General features: G+C 39.4%; 1 protein-coding gene across 1 annotated transcript in view; it reads right to left on the bottom strand.

Annotated features, from left to right (window-relative positions):
* Positions 1–323: 323 nt before the first annotated feature.
* Positions 324–10,743, bottom strand: part of WNT10B (Wnt family member 10B) — a 45,862-nt gene continuing 35,442 nt past the window's right edge. The window contains exons 4-5 of the mRNA XM_018561880.1: positions 7,365–7,741; positions 324–1,370 (exon numbers count right to left, since the gene is read on the bottom strand). Coding sequence (XP_018417382.1) covers positions 912–1,370; positions 7,365–7,741 — 836 coding nt within the window. The 3' untranslated portion in view covers positions 324–911. The remainder of the gene's footprint in view (positions 1,371–7,364; positions 7,742–10,743) is intronic.

The raw sequence follows: 10,743 nt of genomic DNA, 5'->3' as shown, positions 1-10,743 counted from the left end.
CATGTTTGTGCATGTGGTTGTACATAAGGGATAAAATTACATCTTTTGTGCATGCCATGCTGCCAAGCAGATGTTAAAGAACCTCATCCTGCAGTTGTCCATAGCATAATAATAACAACAACATATTGCATTATACTGAATGTTATATGGTAGACCCTTTCTTGCTAGTCATTAGCGGTGCAGTCTTTTTATTGTACAGATTCATTATTTCTTGCAGAATTGGTGCAACTGCTGGAATAGATACACTTTCTTAGTAAAATATGTCAACAGCATTACTGTACTTAATTCCTGAAAAATGAAAATACTACCATGAAATACATCTAAAATATGTTTTTATTTCAGTATACAAACTCCAATAAATTAGCCTCTTGGTTATATTCTTTATGACCTCCTGGGCTAAATCTGTCATTAGGTCAGTAGGTATTAGAAAGCAGGGGTCCTGGAGTTACACAAACGGAGTACCAGTACACCAAGGCCAGAATGATTTCCACATGTACAAGTTCCAAATGTTTTTGAAAAGGAAAGTTCAGTAAGGAAAATTCCATCCTTTCACAGGAAATATACTCATCATATGAATATGTATTGTAATTCCATTAAAGTCATGAGATGCCACAGTGTCCCTTCCAAGGTTTACAATCCCTTCTCTTCAGCCACTATGTAAATATCTAGGGATACATGTTCTTTGTTCTACACATTTACAGAGTCCAGTGAGAGAGTCCAGTTGGTAACATAGAATTTGATATAGGCATTGTTTTGGTGGTCTTCTTGGTTTAGGAATTGGTATAAATCATATAGCAAGTTATTTGCCATTTTAGGAGAGATGTGGATCCAATCCAGAAATACATACATTTTCAGTGCTAAGAAGAATAAATTAATTGCTAACAAACAAAATTAGATATTTTTAAGTTTCTTCACTTGCACACATTGACCCACTGTGTGACCCGGCACTCCTCACACATGACATAGCAGCACCAGTGAAAGCGGCAGTTGCAACGTTCCCGCCGGGTCTGCATGAGGATATTATGGCCCCGACCACAGCAAAGGCTGGCACAGCTGTCCATTTGGTGGCTTGTCTTGTTGCATACCCTCCCTTGAGTGCCTGGGGAGTCTACAAGAGGATCCTTCTCACAAAAGTCCGGCGATTTCTCAAAGTAGACAAGCTCACGAGCCAGTCTCTTCTTGTTGAGACGTGGATGGAAGGCTCCACTGTTCTTATTACGGGAGTTCACAAAGACAGCACGCTGTAGCTTTTCCAGTAGAAGCGTGCTAACAGCTCGGAAATCAGGGGTTACATGCCAACAAGTTTTGAACTGGCAGCTTCCAGATGTCCCATGGCATTTGCATCTGCGCTTCATGTTTTCAGTCACTGCCTAGAGAGACAACAAGAAACAGTTAACATTATGACATAGCTCATTCAAAACTTTGCATTTTAGAACACGTGGAAGTCAGAATAGTCAGAGTAAAAAAGTTTTGGTGGTCTTGTTGATTTATATCTGAGAACATCAAATGCTAAATAAAACATTACTACATGTAACTATTATAACACCCAACTCACATAAATATTCAATGAACATTAGTCATCATGAGATGTAAAGAAAACCTGACAAAAAGCTGGTAAATTCAAATTTAACATATGATCATAACATGCATAAGTAAATCGCATCTCAAAAAAGTATATCCGAACATATAGTTAACTGTTCCTAAAGTCAAGCTTGGAGAAAAGACAATTTTAGTACTTGAGGAGGGATTTTGGTTTTAGGGAGGGAGACATTTGTAATGGGTGATGGGGGATTTTGTGTTTGGGAAATATTTGTTTTAGGGGATTTGTGCTAATGGGGGAGGGTTCTGGGCATGGGATTTTTGCTTGTGTTCTGTGCGTTACATTCCCCTGACCTCTGCACTCTCCACATTACACAAACCATTGACACCTGCACTTCACTGAGCTCTTCACTTTATGTATTATGCACCCCTGACTCCTGCACCCTGTGCATTACACACACACACACCTAACCCTTTCATTTTGTGCATTACACACACTCCTGGACTCTGCACTCTATGCATGACAGACACCCCTGACCCGTGCACTCTGCGTATTACAGTCTTCTAACCTCGCACTCTGTGCGCTCCATATTCCTGACCTCAGCACTCTGTGCGTGACATTCTTCTGATTCCTGCACTCTGTGCATTACATTCTCCTGAACCCTGTAGCTTATGTGTTACATACACCCCTGCACTCTGTCGTTACACACTCCTGATCTCTGCAAACAAATGTAATGGAAGTGTTTTATAAAAGAAAATGTTTGTGCTGAGGTTTATATGTGTCGGTGTGACTCTCGTTTGTGACATAGTAAAGAAGCATATTATATACACACCCCTGACCTCTGCACCCTGCCCATTACTTTCTTCTGACCCCTTTGTGCGTTACATTCAGGGGTGTTTGTGTCTTGCTTGTGACTTGGTAATTAAACCAATTAAATTATTATGTGGGTACAAGGACTGTGTCATATATGTGCTGTGTATGCAGTGCGGAGCTTAGTTATAATTTAAACATGCTTCTTTAAGCCCATCCCACTTTTAATCACCAATTGACCACACCCACCATTTATCACGGTCCACGTAGAACGCTGCATCATTCCCCTCCTCAGGGTGCCCAAGTGTGCCCCAGTTCTTTCACCATCCTAGCAGTGCCCCTGGTGACAGATTGATAGCTGGCCGGGTGCAGCTAAAGAAAATCTATTCAATTGTATGTCTATCTGTGGCAGCACCTCCCCAATATAACCAGACTATCTCAGTCTGTACCACTAATTTCAGGTAGGGATTCACACAACGTTTGTGGAGGTGTTACTATATAATGTGATGTGACATTTTTCTGTGATGTAACTGGCATGTGTCTACTAAACCACAATACACTGTGATTGGTGCTGATCCATTACATATTGTTACTGGTAGTAAAGCCACTGTATATTTTCACTGGCAAGGAGCCATCGTGCATTGTTACCATGAATGAGTCCCTGTGTTCTGTGAATGGCAATGAGCCATTGTTTACTGTTACTGGTAGTGAGCCACTGTGTTTGGTGAAGAACCGCTGTGCAGATTCATTGATAACTGGCAACTGTGCGCTGTGAATGCTCATAAACCACTGTGCACTATGACTGGTGATGGGTTAGTTTGCACTGTGATTGGAGATGAATCACAGTTCAATGTGGCTAACAATAAACCACTGCAAATTGTGACTGGCAATGGATCACTGTGAATTGTGACTAGCGATAATCCATTGTGCATTGTATTTGGCAGTGAATCCACTGCATTGGGACTGGCAATGGACCACTGTACCTCCTTGTCTAGTGAAAATCAACTGTGTATTGTGACTAGCAATGAGCCATGTGTATTGTGATTAGCAATGGACCACTATATAGAGCACTCTGGTTAGTAATAATTCACTGTGCATTAAGATTAGAAATTAACAAATGTACAGTACGTTGTTACACAAACACCCCTGAATGTAACAAGGAGTCACTGTGCATTATAAACCACACTGGTCCGCAATGTATTGTGTGCAATGCTTATTTCACCCTATGTCAGGTACCATTTATGGGCCTACACATGATTCAAGGTACATCTCAATGACAAACATCTACATTTTTGGTTAGAACACATAGAGCTGGGCTTTGAGAGAATGGGTCACCATGGAACTCATGCAAGAATCTGAATAGTCAGTCATAGATTATCATAAAAAAACAGGCTTACCTATGAAATATCTATATATTGATACATGTATACATTTTCAAGCAATTTCAACCATTTTTAACCAGGATCTGATCATTAATACGATTTAGAGTGATTAAAAGAACTAAGGCAATCTACCATGAACTAATTGAATTGAGGGGCAAAATGCAATCGATTTTACAGAGTGAAATAGATTAAATAAATTAAAGGACTAATGTAGTCAAATAAAAAAAAAAACAGTTGGAAAGTAATCCCCATGTAACTGAAAGCAAAAGGAATTTCCAAAGAGCTCAGTTGGGGTTTTTTCAACTGTATTACTCCCATGGTTATTCAAACAGAAAATAAAGATGAAACTAAGATTGAATAACCAGATTGCTATCTAGGCCAGTATTGGAGTTGGTAGTCAGAAATGAGTGGTCACATGATCTCTGCCATTTTGATAACACCCACTGCTCCAGATGTGCTTAAAGCTCAATTCCAACATTTAATGAAAGCACCTAACCCCTCTATCTTCTGCTCCCTGCACATAGTGCTGTTTTTGTTTTCACAAATTTGCCTTCTACTGACCTAAACATCATGTGACCATCAGCCCCCTACCAGAGTGATACACACATATTACTGACTCTGTGCTCCAGGAGCCCTCCTCAGACAGTTAAGTAAAAGCAAATAAAGTGGTAAACAGAAATCTTTTATAGGCAAGCATGTAGAATAATTATTTAGGAGGAAGGGGGGCTCATTTATACCTGAGAGCAGATATCGCTCCACTACGCATGCCACAGCTCATATCATCTACAAAAATCGGGCCACATTGTGTAACGGGGAAGCCCCAGGGAGTTTTCTCTGCTTAATAGTGATTGGAGAAAGGTCAGTCATGTGATTTTGACAGGTCACATGACCAGGCTCTCCTGCTGTTTTTTTCTTTGTTTATGTTTTCTTTAACTGTGCTTTTGCCAGCTTCAGACACCCAAAGTTAGCAGGGCATAGAGCACATGTGTGTAGAGTTTGTGTGGCATGTGTGGGACGGGCATTCTGCTGCTTGTTTAATGAGCCCCTATATGTCCACATTTTTGCACAAGCCCAGCCATGACCAATTTTCTCATGGCGGTCATTTTGACATTCCTTTTTTTATGGGCTGATACATCACACAAGTACACCCACCAGCGTCATCCTTAGCGTATGGCACAATACATTTAGTGAAAAGCGGAGAAAATTCCAACCCAATAGCTTTTTCTACCTATAGTAATCACCAAAAGGTCTCTGTGCACTTTCATCTACTTTGTCGCTAAGATTTAACTGTTTTCTCCACTTTATACGTATTACGTACATGACGTTATGTTATGGTAAGAAGCAGACAGCTGGTGAAAATAGCTTTCAAAATGTCTGAAGAAAATTGTAACCTTAAGTACAGTTGTGTCTTCAACTTCCTACCTTTAAAAAGGGTAAACTGAACCTGTTGCCAGACCAATCACCTAAAAAAAAAACTTCCTGTAAGATTATTGGGTTGATTTACTAAAGGCAAATAGGCTGGTGACTTTGCAATTTGCATTAGAAGATGCCCTTAGCTTAGTTTTTTTTAGTTTCCTTGTATGTGATTGGGTATTCTTTGCAAAGATAAAATGTACCACATTCACTAAGCAAATGCCCTTACAAAGTGAACAGCCTTTAATCTTAGTAAAGCAACCCCTTTAGCATTAAAGTGTATTTCCACTTTCACAGCCAAATTGGGATAACACCTATTTTATATTGGTTACCATTCACATAAGCTAAAAAACATTAAAAAAATGCTGCATGCAGTTTAAATTGCTTTTACAAGGGTTAGGTTTTCTTGGCTTCCTAAGGGTTACAATTTCTATTTTTCTCTTTATTCTGCAATGTTAGGAGGGGCTAAGAGGATAGAGGGACTTCTCCACTGTATGATAAGGAAGTTAATTTGATAAACACAAGCCTCAAATTTCAGTCCAAATCTTTCTATAAGAATAGATCACTGTGAACGTCCTGAGAAAAAAACGGGAAACATCTAAAAGATAAGAAATATTTCCGTAAAAATTTGTTTCAGTATGCTGTGTGAATAGATACACATAACAAACATATAGCGGGGTTTACTCAAATTTTACTGCAAAAGTGGAAATACACTTTTAAACCCCCCCCCGTGTAGACATCCAAAAGACGTGAGACGTCTGCTGGGTACTGCCATCTTGGATGTGATGTCAGCAGCCACAGCAGACTCAAAGCAAGAAGAGGAGAGGGCTATGATGTGCAAGGAGGAGGAAGGGTGGGGGGAACCTAGGGAATTGACTCTCCCAGTAGTAGTCAAATTTTCTTGCAAGTTTAAATGCATATTTGAAGTGTTTAGAGAAAGGAAAAAAGTATGCATTAAAAATACTTGATTTTTCTATTTTCTGCAATGTTTTAGTTTGATGACAGGGTTTTTTTTAGGTTAAATTCATCAGCCACAGTGTTATAGCGATACAAGCAAGTGAAAAGACCAAAGCAATCAAAAACCACTCCAACAAAATCAGTGCATATCACACTAAAGTCTTCTTAAAACAAAAGTTATTCACATGTCTGAGTGCATCACATATCCCCAAAACAGGAGGATTATTCCTTATTTCAGGACGTGGAGTCCTTATTTCACGAGTGTGTAGAACCATGCAAAACCATTCTTTCCTGCTTTCCTGACAGCTCCATAGCAGCACACAAATGTGCTGCCATGGAGCTGTCAGGAAAGGAAAATTACGGTAAGTATGGCAATACAATTTTCCTGTTTTTACATCCAATGGCTAACTGCACACCCAGAACTTTTGGTGTTTAGTGCACATATAGCCTAATATTAAAGAGCCATATATTGTAAACTGCAAACAGCCGTTATAGGCTTGTTGGCTATCATCAGTGTAGTGTATGGAAATCATGACTTCTATGGAGTAGGGCTTGGGACCCAATGAGGCATTAGATCCATACAGGCGATGGTAGGATGGGAGTACCATGATCAAAAAGCCCTCCAACCAAATTGATGCATAGCACAGTAAAGCCATCTTAGAACAGAAGGTATTCCCATGTCTCATTCCATCACATATCCCAAAAATAAGAGGATTATTTCTCATTTCAAGATAGTGGGCACAGCCATGCAAATCACTGCTTTATGCCCCATCAGCCCGATACACATCAATTAATCCTTTTTATCAATAAATACAAGGTGTTCTCTAATTGGACGGGGACGGTGATGTCACAATCCTTCCCTCATCCAATCAGAGAACGCCGCATTCATTGATAAAAAATACTAGGCATTCTCTGAATGGCCACTGTGCTGAGCGAGCGCCAACCCCGTGTTTTCAGTGCAGAGGGGAAGCTGCTCAGCCCAGCACCACACAGGACCTGGAAGGTCATGGTCAGTACTGCATAAGCTCCGGCTACTACAGTGCTTTACAGAATCCCCAGCATACGTTCAGGTATGGCACATACTTACAATAGACCACACTGGAGCAATGTAAGTATGCATAATAATTTATAAATGCTTTTAAAAGTTCAGCTTTAAAATTATTATTTAAGACATAACTGAATGAAAATTTGTTTTTGTTAATATCTGCCTGGGTTCAGCTTTAAATGATTATTTAATTCATACTTCTATGATCATTCAGTACCTGCCTCCCCACGCGGTTGTTATGTATCCTCATTCTTGCTTGAATGTCCCTTGGTGACTCCCTGGAGTCCAGAAAATCTTTGGAGAATTTCTCTCCAAATTCCAGCTCATGCTTGCAGCCACCCCATTCCCATGTGTCCTGAGGACTGGGCTCTGGGGTCTCCCGGAGCAGAGGAGTCAAGTCTCTTGGGAGACCCCTCACTTTAGATAAAGCTTGGAGTTGCAACTGGTTTAGCTTCAGACGGATCTTCTCTTCATTTCCCCGGCGTTTCCATTCACAACCACATCCCTGCAACTTTCCCAGACTACAAGCTGTAGCAACTGAATGCATGACACCTGCTGCCAGCAATGAAAAGGCAAAGGCACTCTCACGGAAACCTGTTGGAGATAAAAAAAACAAAGATTTAAAATCAAATAAAGTAAAGGAAAATCTTCCCTGGTACATTGGCTGTCTTATTATTTATTACATTAGTTCCAGAATAAATTTTTGGATGTGTCCATACTAGGACTTACAGGGCTATTCACAAAAGAGTGAAGAGTTTGGAGATGGCAGGAGAAGTGAACAATCTAGGACAACATAGCGGAGCTGGAACTTGAACTGAATTGGAGAATATTTCCAGTTCAGCTATGTTGTCCTAGATATTCACTTCTCCTGCCTTCTCCAAACTCTTCACCCTTTTGTGAATAACCCTGATAGTGTGATACTCTAGATTGGACATCCATTATGGTAGTTCCTTCACCTTCAAACATTCCAAACCTCAGACAGATCGTGAGTTATTTCACACTATTCCATTCAGCATACTATTACATTTAAAACTTTCTAAGTGAAAGTTTATGTAAAGCCAAAACTTTTATTTTGTTTTAGCTAGAGTGGGAAATAATTAGAATACCTGTCAAGTTTTAATTCCTGCAAATTCACCCTCCCTATTTGTTCTGGTGACCATTGTCCCCGGGACAGAAACTGATATGAAATCCATTTTTTTTTCTATTTGTTGTAAAATCCTGAGGTGAGGGAAAATCTTCTAATAGGTAAACCTGTTCTGGTGACAGTTGTCTAAAAGTAGATATTCCCCTGCTTTGGAGCGCTCTCCTACTTTCTGCTGTGTTTCTGGGACAGGGAGTGAAGGAACATCTCTCTCATAGGACACAGATGGAGAAAAGCAATCCATGAGAGGGGGTCTTAACCATTTTCTACTCTATAAAAAAAAACTATAAAAGTGATGTGTCTTTGAATACACTTTGAGTTCTATTATAACCAATTCACAGAGCCAATTGCCCTACGGACGTTTCTAAACTTTCGTTCTTTGCGAATAAACGTAAAAACAAATGTTCTTAGATATATTTTTTCAGGTCGAACATTTGTAATGCAATTCTGCATTATAGCCACTAGATAGATTTCCTATGCTCCTCAACTCCATCTAGTGACCATAATGCAGTATTACATTACATGCATTCAACCTGAAAATAAAATATATCTGGGAAAGTTAATTTTTGCTTCTAAATAGATCCTTTTAGTACTTATACACACGGTTTCAAACTTGCTAACCGTTATTTCTATGTATATGTTAAAATAAGTACTCATTTATGACTGTTTGTTAGAATGTAAAGGTTGAGACAAACCCAACATCCTTTTTTCTTATTATTTCAATACATAACTTGTATTTATTTTACTGCACTTTTGAGGGCCTATTTATACACTTTCAAGCAAACTCAGATAGGCAGTGTTCTTTTTATATGTGTGTGTTTACTAAGCTTTAAAGTAAACCTAAGAAAAACAATGCTGGCCTTCTTCTGAAAATGCCAGTTGCCTGGCTTTCTGGCTTCATATTGTCTGAACCAAGAACCCGGAAGCACACAATAAATTAAAGTCACACAAACATTAGAATTCCTTATTATTGTACTCGCTCTGGCTCAGTGATTTAGAATGTATTGAAGCCAAAGCACCAGCATGAAAGGGAGGCAAACTCATTACAATGAGAGGTCAGCAGTGGCAGACTCCATATTTCTCTCATAAAAGGTATCATTTTAGATGTAAAAAAAGAGCCTTTTTACTTTAACTTATTAAACTTCTCAAAATTCAGCTCCTTAAGAAAGTACTGTCTTCGATGAATTGATTTACATCAGCCAGCCTTTAACCTTAAAGCAGAACTTGACCCACCAACTTAACTCTTAAAACAGTTACTATTAAGTCATGCAAACGATCAAGGTTGCCAGTGTGTTTATTTCAGCTCTCAACCAAACTTTCAAGCACTCAAATGGCTGGTGTCATAGCTAATCACATTTGCAGCACCACGGCAACTGCAATCCAAATAAAGGCTAAAATGGCGCCTTCCTTGGCTGTAAAGGATAGGTGGGCGTAGTTCTTTAAAATGTATATACAGTATATTTTTTTATTTTTAATGCTATGTCAGGGGTCTCGCCATTCATTTTCATTAGGACCTTTATCCCTTCAGTTACAAACCTTCAGTTTGACTAGGGACTGCAGTTATCTGCAGGTGTAATGTTGCATTCTGTGCTGTACAATCCTTTATTTTTTCCAGTCTCAATACTGCATTGACAGCTAATAGCTAGTAATAAAACATAATAGTATGCCTACTGCATCAGGAGTTATATGTCAGCACTAGAACCACCTCTGTTACTCCACATCAAGATTTAGGCCTTTAATGGAAAATGTCAGAATAGGAAAAGTAGAATACCTCCCAACTTTCTGAGATGGAAAAAAGGGACATCTAGTAGGAAAAGCAAACATATAGGCAAAATATACACTCCCGACACTCCCCCATTACAAGGACTGTGAAGAACTGATACACACAAACAAAATAATAATTGGGAAATCCCCTAAATGCTTTTTTTTACCACTACTTTTCCTTCATACTGGCTTTGGAAAATAACAGATTAAATTGGTTAAAAAGCTGGATGAAAGGTTTAGTGCAGTTACACCCTTTTAATGGTTAAATATTACATTTTTGAGGCCTATACATCACACAAAAAGAAGGACAACTGAGGAGGAATTAGAGACAGAGAGGTACTTTGTTCCAAAAGAAGAACAGTCCCTCCAAATCAGGGACAATGCACGGTATGAGTTCATCAGGAACAGGCAAAAATTTGCACAGTGATTGCCGCCGTCAGCACCCTTCTGACTGGCATTCTCAATAAGCAGAATGAAGGAGCAGGTTGGAAATTTGTTGGCCAAATGGTGTGTGCAGCCAACTAGCTGCAACCTGTTCATGTATTCTGACAGCAGCTGAATGTCGAAGAAAATATATGTCTGTATACCCGGCTTTAGGCTGCAATACCCCAGTCCTTCTACTAATCACTGCCAGTGTTCATATTGTGTGCCACTGCTACACCCCCTTTCCCTTGCACTGCAGGTCATACCC

This window comes from Nanorana parkeri, unplaced genomic scaffold (assembly GCF_000935625.1).
Source record: "Nanorana parkeri isolate BGI_ZX_2015 unplaced genomic scaffold, ASM93562v1 scaffold549, whole genome shotgun sequence".
Lineage (NCBI taxonomy): Eukaryota > Metazoa > Chordata > Amphibia > Anura > Dicroglossidae > Nanorana > Nanorana parkeri.
Note: the sequence above shows the minus strand (reverse complement) of the source record. Positions and strands in the feature narration are given on the sequence as shown.